Raw genomic sequence first — 12,500 nt, 5'->3', positions numbered from 1 at the left:
AAGAGTCAAATAGGTGCATTATTCGTAAATTTTATTAGAAAGAAAATAAACAAAAGGCACGCAATGTCTGGTTTCATAATTGTTTTCATTATATTCATAAAGGATAAGAGAAAAAAGGTGAAAAGAAAAGAGTCAAATAGGTGCGTCATTTGGATTCTCTCCATTTCTTAGAAAACTTATTTTTTCCTATTATTTTTGGGGTTAATTTTACGAATGGTTCCTTCACTTATTGTTTATTACATTAAAGTTAAAAATTAATAACAGAAAATAACACAATAATAATTATATATCACATAAAATAAAAAACGTCAAATGCTAAATCAAGTCTTGAAAGCACAAGTAATCTGTCATTTAAGCAACTCATTTTATATAATATCCACATGACATCAGTTAAAAAAATTTATTTTCTAAATCACTCAAAAAATAAAATTCAAAAAACACATGTTATATCATACTATTATATAAGATTATTAAGTTGGTAAAAAAGTAAAATCTTTGTTATTTTCAAGTGATACTACGTGAATATGAAGTAGCTTAATCTCTGTTGCAATCTAAATAAACAACATTTTGGCAACAAATCAGAAAAAAGAAAAAGAAAAAAGCGCGGGAAAGAAAACCACTGACAATGAAGAGTAGTATACATAAACCCCAAAACCCTTTTAAAAATGGAGAATAGGAAACGTCGCACTTCACCTTCCTGTAGAAAACAACTGATTCACGCTCCGCTCTGCTCTGCATCTTTGCGCAAAGTTTCTCAATGCCAAATATGGCATTTTGGGGTTTGATTCTGAACCCATTTTCCCCTTTTATTTTTCCCATTTTGTGCTTTGTCTATTTTCCTCCCATTTGTTTGATCAAAGAGAACTATATGGAAAATTTCTTTTTATGTAAATGCATTCAGTTCATAATGGTAATGTTTGACCATGTGTTGTCAAATTATGTGATTTGTTCTTTTATTTTTGAATTATGTGAAAAAATGATTGGCTCAAACTTAATTTCTCTGTATGTAGCACTAGCAGAAAGGTCCAATTTTTATGATCAATTTGATTCCAAGAGTTTGTGTCTTCTCCTTCCTCAGGGGCTTTTATAGAACCAGGGAAACCTTACACACTACGGTTGCATAATAATAAAAGGCGTGTTCGGATTTCACAGGTTTATTTAATTTATCAAATGAGTTATCTCCTTTACTGGGTAAATGTTAAATTTAAAAAAATGTAATGGAATGAATTTAGATGGTGATTGCAGGCAACACTGGGGGAGCGTAGTGGATTGTGGAAATCAAGATCTATAGTTCGATGTGCCATTGGCAGTCAACCTCCAATTTCGATCTGCTCATTGTGCAAGGAATTTCATTGCTGTCAGTTGGATCTTGAGTTCGAGGAGTTTGATGATGTTGTTTTCTCAGTTGTCGGTCCACGTGGCATCCACCTTGCCGGTTATTACCTCCCTTCCAACGGAACCAGCAGTAAAAGTACTGGAACTGATGAACTTGGAGTGTATCCTTCATTCTTGAGTGTAGTTTTCGGTTGTATACTTTGGCAGCATTAGCATAGCATAAGAAAATTCACTACTCTTTTTACTTCTCTAAGATGAACTAAACCTGTACCAGCACTAAAACAGTATACATACTATTGGATTAGGAGATACAACTGGTCGATTTGAAAAAAAAAACCCCACTCCCCTCTCTCTCTCTCCCTCTTTGTGTCGAACTTGCAGAAATTCACAACACTATCTGAAGAGAAAATTCAGAATTTATTTTGCTTTTACTTTTGTTTTAAAAGTTTATTTTGATGCTTAATCATATTCTGTCACTTTTCCTTTACTATTTCATTTTGGTCAAGTGACTTGTATGGAGAAGATATTAGCAATGCAGTATGTGAGAAAAATACAGAGTTGACAGCTAGCAAACCAGCATTGCTGGAAATCCAAACCGTTGCTGATGATAATAGGCGCCAATGGATCAACAGCTTCGATGATGATGCAGGTGCGCGACATGCTGCCATATCATATTTGCTGTCTGTTTTATAAGTTATGCTGCAGCATGCATGACCTGTTTGGTCTGGAATTACTAGTTGGCCTTTATTGGAAATTAATAGTTGTGTAAATTTGTAAATCTTACAAGTTGGCTGGGAAGGCTAAAAATGATGTTGTAGTCTTTAGATGGCAGAAAATGGATATAGTCTTTACAAGACATATGTCTTTGTAGTCTCCATGTGAAAGAGCTGATCACATATCTACTATAGGAACCTGTAGTAGAGTGAGCTGATCCAGTGTGTTATTTTAATGATAGTAGTCTCATCACATATTTACTATAGGAACCTTATAGGGAAGGCTGATCCAATATAGCTAATATGATGAACTCATCTTTCTTCAGTATAATATGTGTGCGGATTATATTCGATGAACAAATCAACTAGTCTTCTGGCTTAAATAATTGTACAATAACTATGCATCAATCCCAAGCTAGTAAACTCGACCTTATAAAAGAAAAGCCCAAACTAGTTATCTATGAAAATTCTTATGAACAAGGTTACATAATTTATACCTCCAGAACCAGGGGCGGAGCTACAGTAGTGGGTGCGGGTTCGGGCGAACCCAGTGACTTTTTCCGGAATCCTGTATTTGTATTGAAATATTTACTAAATCTATGTAAGTATACACTGCCGAACCCAGTAACAAAAGAGGTCTTGGATCAACGGTAAGGGCTGTGGGTTCGCTGGGAAAGATGGGGGTTCGATTTTCGCTGAAGGCAGTGTTTTATTTTAAAATTTAGAACCCACACACTTCAAATCCTAGCTCCGCCTCTGACAGTATACTACTTAAGATATAAATGCTATTTTATTTACACAGTGAGAGACGAAGTAATGCTATGAAGTTTGAAAGGTTAATATTACATCATATCCTCAGCAAACTGGGTATGTTGTTGTTGTATCCTCAGCAAACTCACTTTAAGTTTCATCTTCTTGGGGTTTGATGCATAAGTATAAAATTTCAGATCTAAAATTCATGAAGCCTGACATATCATTTTTCAATTTCCTCTGCTTCGATCATATAGGTCTAGCTTCATTAGTCAGTCCTAAATTTTCAAAAGATGATTTTTTCTTAGGCAAAATAGGGCTTTTGCTTCCGGTTGAGGGGAGAGGTACAAGCTTTAATAATACAGCAACTGATTGCGGACTCAAAGAAGATACACCAATGGCTATGAATAACGGCAGCTGTCCACCAACTATAATTCGATGTCAGAAATCAATCACTGGAAAGTAAGCTTTTTTATCTTTTCCTTTCAAGTTTTTCCTTTTTGACAGTAGTATATGATTTGCTCATATCCTCATCCCTGCAATTGTTAACTTTGCTTCAAGGAAATGCATTTCTGATCCTGAGCAAGATGTACAAGGATCAAATAGAATTTAGTTTACGTCTAGAAAATGTACTCCCGGAGTAAGAAATACTAGGATCAAGTATAATTTAGAACTCTATTAAGGTAGTCTTGTTTGACTCCCTCTAATTTGAGGACGAGTTATCCATAAATTGAAATGTAAATGGGAGAAGAAATGACCGGAATATCTGGTTCACATAATAAAAGAGCAAAAAAAGAATTTTAAGAGAAAAAGGAAGCTAAAAACCTGATCAACCCCATTTGAGTTATTTTCATTCACTAAGTTGCATTTAGTCCTTTATTTGCAAGAAGGTGCCAGTGATGCTTTAAGAATGGGAAAAAATGCTGTCAGCAGATTGGCTATTCGGATTAGCATCTTATCTCCTTTGGTTCACTGTTAAACCTTTATGGATGACTTCTGCTAGTTTTTACATTTAGGTTCTTGTCTAACTAATTGGTTTCGCTTGATGACTTGCGCTTTGAATATGCAGAGATTCAAACAAAAGTCCCCAACCAGTAACTGAAATGTGCCATTCTCAGGAGAGAAAGAACGAAAAGAAAAGGAAGATTGAAAACCAAGAAAACCGTTGTGACTCAAATATTTCGTCATTCAGTTGGAGATGGAAAATCGAAGCTCACTTGCAACTCTTAAGGAGATCAATTAGAGTGCCATGTCATCAGATACTTACATTATCAGATGGAATGACGTTGCCAAGGTTTGCTTTGCACAATAATCTTTGTGTTACACTACTCCTTTTGTCCTAATTTAAAATACTTGTATACATTGTAGCTATTATAGAATTTGATAATGTAATAGCCTGGCTGCTAAAAATGGCTGCTTTATGTAGGCCTGATGACATGGTTGCTATAAGCTTTATTGGTGTCTGTTGTAGAGTTGGACTAAACAAATAAATAAACGAGGTCTATCTTTAGATTAGATGGTTTACTCAATTTATTTTTGTTTTCAGTCTCATAACTACTTGTTAGTAAAATATCTTGTATGCATCAATAAAATAAAATACTTTGTGTATCTGGTGCTGAGAAAAGAATTACGCCTATGTGTGAAGCAACAAACTGCAGACCTAAAATACATAAGTGAATATGTTTCATTTTTCATAGTTGAAAATTTAAATTAGGCTATAAATATTTGAAAAATATTTTGAGTATTTAAGTTTATTGTACGATTGTACTTTTGTTGTTAAAAGACTCTTCTGAGGCATGCTTAAGGTCTGACTTGCACTTTGAATATGCAGAGCTCCAAACAAAAGTCCCGAACCAGTAACTGAAATGTGCCATTCTCAGGATAGAACGAAAGAAAAGAAAAGGAAGATTGAAAACCAAGAAAATCGTTGTGACTCAAATATATCATCATCTCAATTGGAGATGGAAAATCAAAGCTCACTTGCAACTCCTAAGGAGATCACTGAGAATGCCACATCACCACAGGTACTTACATTATCAGATGGAGTGACTTTTGAGGTGCTGGTGAAGGGAAAACAAGATGGAAAAGCAGCTTCCATAGGAAAGCAGGTGACGGACTCTATTGATAATTTAGATAGAGGTGGTGCAAACACAATGCTAGTAATAACTACTGAGTTATCCTTTCTTTTGTCCAGGTCAAAATTTATTTCATTGCCAAATTAAGAGGTACAGGATGCGTCGTTGACTCTAACATTGGTGAAGCTCCCCATAAATTCCGTTTAGGTCTCTCTCTCTCTCTCTCTCTCGCACACACACACTGATCTTTTAGTTGGTTGGACAAACGGATGAGGAGTATATATAGTTTAGGTGGAACTTTTCAGTTCTTCCTGTGATTTTCAAGAGAGTTCTCTTCACTTCATATTTATTTGCTGTCTTTGATCAGGTGACAAGAACATGGTAAAGGGATTGAACATTGGCATTGAAGGTAATCATTTTTATGGACTGAAACTGTATCCTTTATATCTTAAGCGTTCTATTATACTGTCTCTTATGCGTGCCTAAGCTTAAGCTGTACAGGTATGCATGTTGGTGAAAAGAGAAGATTCATTGTTCCACCATCTTTGGGGTATATACAAATTATTGCATCTTTTAAACTTGTTCGTTGTGATAAAAAGTTTCTACGTTCATGCCTTTTGTTGATGCAGCTTTGGGAAAAACGGTAGGCCTCCAGTACCGCCAAACTCATGGATCCAGTATGAAATTGAATTGGTTGATATATGTGAATAAAAGAGATAATATACAGTTACTCCATTCAGAATCCATTCAACAAAAGCAATGTTGCCAACCCTCTTGCTGAGGTAGTTATGTGAAGAGTTGTCTTACTATGTTTTTCCTCCCTGAAAACTGCATTTTAGACTGTAAGCAAAACAGTTCTCATCTCATGTGATGATATTAGCTGAAGGTTTTGTTTTTTGCTTCCGGGAAATGTTTATACCTGATTGCTAAGTTTGCATAGTGGCCCGGATGAACTTTGCCGCGACATCAATCGTGATGTATCAGTTTTCTTAGTTTAATTTTATTTAACATGTGTGAAACAACTTTTGTTTTGGACAGTCATAGGATATTTACTGTGTGCACATATCACCAACTAATGCAAATTAACAATTAAAAAAAGCATAATATATCGGACCCCTAACGTACATACCTAAACTAGTTATGGTCTTAATTACCCCCTTCAACTTACTGCCACATGGATACTTTTTGTCCACATGGCATGTTTGATAATAAAAAAAATATATTATTATCTTTCTAAATTCATTAATCTTTTAAAAAAATCTTTTCTAGCCAAATTTGTCAAAAAACAAACATGTTTAGAACTTCATTATATATTAGGCCTTTTTTGTTGGTAAACATAATGGAGCTTCACTTAAGTTTTTTTCCAACTTTAGAGATATAAGTTTCATTTAATGATTGTGATGTATAAGTCGCATTCACTGCTTGCGATTTCTAAGTCGATTAACTAAATGCGATTTATAAGTCGCATTCAGCGCTTGCGATTTATAAGTTGCCTTTGCTGATTGCAACTCACTCGCACATGCAGATTGCAATTTATGTCGCTTAAGTCGCATACGCGGATTGCGATTTACAAGTCGCATATGCGGATTGCGATTGCATTCGTAGAATTTTATAAGTGACGACATACCTAATAATATTCAGGTGATATACTACTCAGTAGAATCTTTCTTGAGTAAAACCAAAGTTCCTCCTCTTTTAACATTCTTCAGTAGAGTTATTCAGAATTCCGGAAACAAAATCAAGAAGAAATGCAAAACTTGACACCAAATTAAGAGCACAGAAAATACCAAAAGAAATTAGAAATAAATAGACTTCATCGTTTTTAACAAAGGAAAATACAAATCTATCACCCGAAGAAAAAATTCAGCAAAAATCCCACGTTAATATTTTTTCCAACTTTAGAGATATAAGTTTATAAGTCTCAATTAATGATTGTAATTTATAAGTCGCATTCGCTGCTTGCGATTTATAAGTCGCCATTCACTAAATGCGATTTATAAGTCGCATTCAATGATTGCGATAATAAGTTGTGTTTGCTGATTGTGACTTACTCGCACATGCAGATTGCAATTTATGTCGCATATACGGGGTGCATTTTAAGTCGCATATGCGGTTGCGGATTGCGATTGCATCCATGGAATTTTATTAGTGTCGACATACCTAATAATAGTCAGATGATGTATTACTCCGTCACTTGAGTAAAACTAAAATTCCTCCTCTTTTAACATTCTTGAGTAGGGGTGTACAAATAAAACCTATAAACCGCACTAAACCGATAATTTGAGTTAAACAGGAAAAAAAAATCGATTGTGGGTTGGTTTGATTTGGTTTGGTGTTGGCAAAAAAAAAGCCGACCATAATTGGTTTGGTTTGGTTTTAACTAAAAAAAGTCAAACCGAAACCAAACCAACCCGACATTACATTTGTACAATTTTTTAAAATATTTTATACATATAAATATTTATTGTAATATAATTTATAAATATTTCTTAAACTTGTTCACAATTTTATCTTTAAACGTATTATTTAAAGTTTAGACTTAATATTCTTGAATGGTCCAATAAATTTTACCCATAAAAGTAGTAAGTCAAATAAAGTTCAAATCAATACTAATCCTAATAAAGGAAATTCAATTCAACACTAAGAATGATAATAATGTTGGATATCCATTTTTTAGTTTTCCATTAGTTTATAATGAAAAGTGTATAACCTAACTTATTTTTTTCTTTAGTGCTTAGTTGTGTAATTAATTAGTACTTATTAGATGTACTTATTTTAACATTACCTATATAATATTTTTAGATTATCTTAATTTTTATTATGGCATATTAATTAGTAATATTTTATTTATGTGATTTTATTATCTTTGTTATTGAATATTATTTAGTACAATGCTATGACTAATCTCATATTATTGTGTTATTTTCTTGAAGAATACATTACATAGTTGTATTCTACTAGGACTAAAAAAATAATTGGAGCACAAGTTACATATTTTGCGCTATGAAGAGTTTACCGGGAAAAAAATCCGAAAACCGAAAAAACCCGAGATTGAAAAACCTGACTTTATTGGTTTGGTATGGTTTATAGATTTAAAAACCCGACACTATTGGTTTGGTTATTGAAAAATTCAAACCAACCCGACATATGAGTAGAGTTATTTAGAATCCCAAAAATAAAATCAAGAAGAAATGCCAAACCTGACACCAAATTGAGAGCACAAAAAATATCAGGAAAAAAAAAATTCATCGTTTTTAACCAAGGAAAATACAAATCTCTCGCCCGAAGGAAACAAATTCCACAAAATTCCGACAGTTAATTTTTTTTTTTTTTCCAACTTTGGAGATATAAGTTTATAAGTCTCATTTGTGATTGTGATTTAGAAGTCGTATTCGCTGCTTGCGATGTATAAGTCATCATTCACTGAGTTCGCATTCACCGATTGCGACTTTCAGCTACAAGTTATAAATCATATTGCTCACCATTTTTTGTTCAGTATCAGCTGAGCTTAGCCTACAAAGTAAAAAAGAATGATGCATCGGGGAAATTCGGATTTTGTGAAGGGTGGACGTTGCCCTCTCTGTTATGCTCGTGGTTTCTCCTTTGATTAAAAAAAATAAATAAAAGAATGCTGTGAATGGGCTGTGAAGATTGCTTTCCTCTTTGGGCTATGTTAAATCATTGCATTGAGAAAATATCCGAATCCTATCTTGGAGGATGAGCCGGTATGGCTTTGTACAATAAACTGATGTATGGAGCCATCCACGAAGCACGCAGAAATTTTTATAGTAATGATTTTCATGGAGTCTTAAGAATTAAATTGATTAACAACCCTACAGTTAACACGGATTTCACCGGTTGTTCCAGTTGGTGGTGCCAAGCTTCCCATTTTGAGCATGGAGTTTTTAAAATCCTCAAAAAAAGCAGATGGATCATCCACATAAGTTTGCACTATTTCTCTAGTATTGTCATCCCCAGTTGCTAAGACCTGGTCTGAAACAAGCAACCCTTTTCCCGATAGAAGGTTAACGTAGTACTGATTGTCGAACGTTGATGGTGTCATGTCATCAAGATTTGCTAGTGTTGTGTTTGTATCAGAAACTGAGCACAGTTGTTGCAGTGACTGCAAGAAATCCAAGTTCATGTCTGAATTGCTACCCCCATTTAGCCTGGAACTAAATGTTGAACATCTAGCCCTTCCAATTGTATGTGCACCTTCAGTATAATAAACATTAATTAGTCTTATATATGTTAAATCAATATAATATCATCTAGCCCTTCAAATTAAGTTTACCAGAGAGAGTGACCATATCTTGAAGAGAAAAACCAAGGTTTTGAAAGTTGGAAACAAGGGTGGCAACATTAGAGTTTGGTCCAGGAATGTTGTTATTTGCTGCTTTTCTGCTAGCTGTTAAACTATCCTTTCTTCCCATTTGCACTTCCCATCCCCAACCTCCTGACTGCAATAATTATATTGGAGTTGCATGCATTAATTATTGAAAAAGTTCTGAATTACTTATTTGTTAGTAGTATAAGGAATAATATAATACCAGAACAACAGAATCTCTAGCAGCAATAGCAAGAATATCAGCACAAGATACAGTCTGGGGACAAGCCAGTTCTAAATCAGCTTTGATGGAATCAATCACTTCAAAACCCCTCAATGAGTTCAAGTTTGGGGCAGCTGTTTTCTCTCCAGTAAAATTAGGGGTATCGTCCAGCAATACTGATGCATCACATCCCTGAAATGCTTTTACATATGGAGTATTATTTAACATAAAATATACTACTGTATTCAAATAAAAAGGAAAAAGAAAAATTGTACTTGCATTAACGAAGCAGTCGTGGAAATGAAGACGAAGCAAAGAAGCAGCCATTCTGGGGTCTTGAGACACTGTTCTTTCCACCCATGAATATATGATAGGTTCAGCTTCTGGGCAGCTGTTTTGGTACAAACCAAAACTTAACACGATGGTTGCATCATTAATGCATGTTTCCTTGGACTTGTTGGGAACACTATTTCCACTAGCAAATGTTACCGAAAAACTCAGTACCATTATGCAGAAAGAAGCTAAGTAGAAGGAAGCCATTTTATTCCTTCTATTTTATGGCAAGTTATGGTTGTTAAGTTAATAAGATGATAGTGAAAGTTGAGGCCTTAAATAGAGAAATTGCTCACTGCTAGTCAGAGGGAAAAAGAGAGAGCAGTTGAGAAAAAGACATAGTCTCAAGTGTAATGAGTCAAAAAGAAAAATGAACATTACATGAGAGGTCCCATGGTTTATAACAACCCACCTAATACCAACCGATTTACGTGAGGTATGCAAAATCCTTGTTTGGTCTAGTCTATCTTTTGCAGATCCAATTTTGCAGTCTGAAAATTTGCAGAATCGAAGGTTTTATCACAAAAGAACAGCAAAAGATTGACTCATAGGGCCCTAATGCATAGGGAAATTAATATCCACCCTTAAAACTAACACAGTCGATTTCCTTGACGCAATATTGGTTCCTTTGCTCCAGAGCAAATCTCCGTACCAGTTTGAAGACATTGAACATTTGACGACTAGAGAAAATAATTTATTGTGATATAAGCTTATCATTTGGTGATGCGTTTAGCTAAAATTGTTTTACATATTTAGTTGGAAATTTCTTTTAATTTGTTAATCTTTTGCAACAATCATGTGCAATTTTATATGATTTAATTAGTTTGAAGGTTCTTTAATCTTTTTGTAACAATCTATACTATGTTAATATTAGAGTGTACGTATAAGAATGACTTACTCGTATTATGTTATTAATATTTTAAACATATTGAATTGATATTTTATTAGTTAACTTTCCCCAAATGTGGTCCCAATATATACGCAAAAGTAAAGTTAATACATATGTCGTAATTGATCCAAATCACTGTCAACAGTATGAATTTTAAACCATTCAAAGTAAAACCCAAATCTTGAAATTATTGTTTTCCTACTTAGCTACTATTTTTTGCAAAATATTTCTGCAGTTTAATCGATAAACAATTCTCTTGCTCCCTGAATTCATGAAAATCATTATTATCACCAATTCATAGGTGAAGGATTTTGACAAGATGGATATCCATACAGTTAGACCGAGTAGCACCAAAATTAGTCAACATCTTTAAAATATTTCTTGTCCAAGTTTAAGATAAGTATTTACCCGAAAAACGGATAGAGTTAAATTTGTATGTAGTTCTAAGGATATGTGGTATAACTCAACACAAATTGTATGGGTAAATAAGAATATCTAATATTTGACTGTGAGGATGAAAGATATGAAGCTAGAAAGGATAGTTCTTCAATATGAAATGTGTGATATCTAGTTACAAAGTATGCAAAAACTTGGTCTTTACATAAATGTAGCCATCCTCTTTATAGTGGATGATCCTACTTTAGATATAATTTAAAATACATAGTGGGAGACCCATGATAAATCAATTTTTTCGTAATTTCTGTCAGGATTCTCTTCTTTAATGGGATTGCAACGACTCTTGTCTATAAGCTCGATCTTGACTCGAGCTCTCGATCTTAACCCGAGCTCTCGATCTTGACTCGAGCTCGATTCTGGCCAGGATCCTCGTATTGATTCGGGGTCTGTGTTGGTCGGTCTCTGTCTCGTAAGCTCGATAACTTCACTTTGCATCATAGTTCGATTTGGACTCGGGCTCGATAATGATATCGAGCTCGACATTGATCGGTCCTTAAGGCTCGAAGCTTGATGACATGACTTCGGATCTCACCCTGATTATGAAGATGCTTCTCCGATCTAATGCATTATCATCTCGACCAGTTCGTACGAAGGGCTAACCGATTTTTACGGTATACAACAAGAAGTATGCCTATTTATCAAAATGACTCTAAAACAAAATATTTATAAGACAACAATTGCATCAAAATTCTTTTATTAATTGAAATGCCAGGTTTGAGAAAACAAAGAAACGAAAAGACAAAATATGAAAACTGTGAAAATATGGAAAAAAAAAATTAACCATGTGATAATTAAATGTACGTAAGGAAACTCTCATGCTGTGCGGACTGCACAATCAAATAGAAAATTACTCAAGGAAAAAGAAATTGGAAAAAATGTGTCAAAGAAAAACGATCATGTTAGAAAGAAAGTAATGCCGCCCATCTCATTTGTATCGGCGCAATTCCAAGCAGATTTCTATCCAATTATCTATAAAAGCATCACGTCAATTGGTTTTTCCTGAAAAAATAAAAACATCTCATAACATGTTGAAACAAAATTTCAGCTCTTTACTTTCATATAAGGGATCAAACTCGTAAACATCCATTAAACAATATAATTTATATGATAAGTAAGATGCAAGAAGCTAATTGACAACCAAAAAAAAAAAAGAACATCCACGAAGAAATACCTCATCTGTGCTCTCTAAACCAAATTCAAATAGATAGTAAAAGAGGAGATGTATATGTAAGGAGTCGAAAAAACATGGATCATTGGGGAATGCAAGAGACAACAGTTTCTTCATAAGATGATTAATAAATTCATAGTTGTCTTCTCATTTGCTTTCAGATTTTGATTAATTGAAATTGTAAAAATCCACTATACATAAAACAGTCAATAACTATATTAATTGAAGATA

The 12,500-nt window shown here is 34.0% G+C and overlaps 2 protein-coding genes across 4 annotated transcripts; one reads left to right on the top strand and one right to left on the bottom strand.

The window, feature by feature from the left end:
• The first annotated feature begins 608 nt into the window (after positions 1–608).
• On the top strand, positions 609–5,858 carry LOC138891362 (peptidyl-prolyl cis-trans isomerase FKBP43-like). Of its 3 annotated transcripts, XM_070196620.1 has the most exons (11): positions 609–779; positions 1,079–1,152; positions 1,246–1,496; positions 1,842–1,984; positions 3,107–3,260; positions 3,868–4,092; positions 4,630–4,906; positions 4,993–5,080; positions 5,241–5,282; positions 5,375–5,423; positions 5,503–5,586. In XM_070196620.1, exons 1-11 carry the CDS (start codon positions 758–760, stop codon positions 5,582–5,584), a joined length of 1,407 nt encoding a protein of 468 aa, XP_070052721.1. In that variant the 5' UTR covers positions 609–757; the 3' UTR covers positions 5,585–5,586. The 3 variants fall into 3 exon arrangements, with proteins under 3 accessions (XP_070052721.1, XP_070052719.1, XP_070052720.1); XM_070196618.1 differs by lacking the exon at positions 5,375–5,423 and having other exon boundaries at positions 5,503–5,858; XM_070196619.1 differs by having other exon boundaries at positions 5,375–5,586.
• A 2,795-nt stretch (positions 5,859–8,653) lies between these two features.
• LOC104111835 (peroxidase 40-like) lies at positions 8,654–10,062 on the bottom strand. The gene is made up of 4 exons (XM_009621624.4): positions 9,703–10,062; positions 9,424–9,615; positions 9,168–9,333; positions 8,654–9,088 (listed from the first exon to the last, which is right to left on the bottom strand). The coding sequence occupies exons 1-4, from the start codon at positions 9,961–9,963 to the stop codon at positions 8,682–8,684; spliced, it is 1,026 nt and encodes a 341-aa protein (XP_009619919.1). The 5' UTR covers positions 9,964–10,062; the 3' UTR covers positions 8,654–8,681.
• Between the last annotated feature and the right edge of the window lie 2,438 nt (positions 10,063–12,500).

Source organism: Nicotiana tomentosiformis, chromosome 3 (genome assembly GCF_000390325.3).
Source record: "Nicotiana tomentosiformis chromosome 3, ASM39032v3, whole genome shotgun sequence".
Lineage (NCBI taxonomy): Eukaryota > Viridiplantae > Streptophyta > Magnoliopsida > Solanales > Solanaceae > Nicotiana > Nicotiana tomentosiformis.
This window is presented reverse-complemented; position numbering and strand designations above follow the sequence as displayed.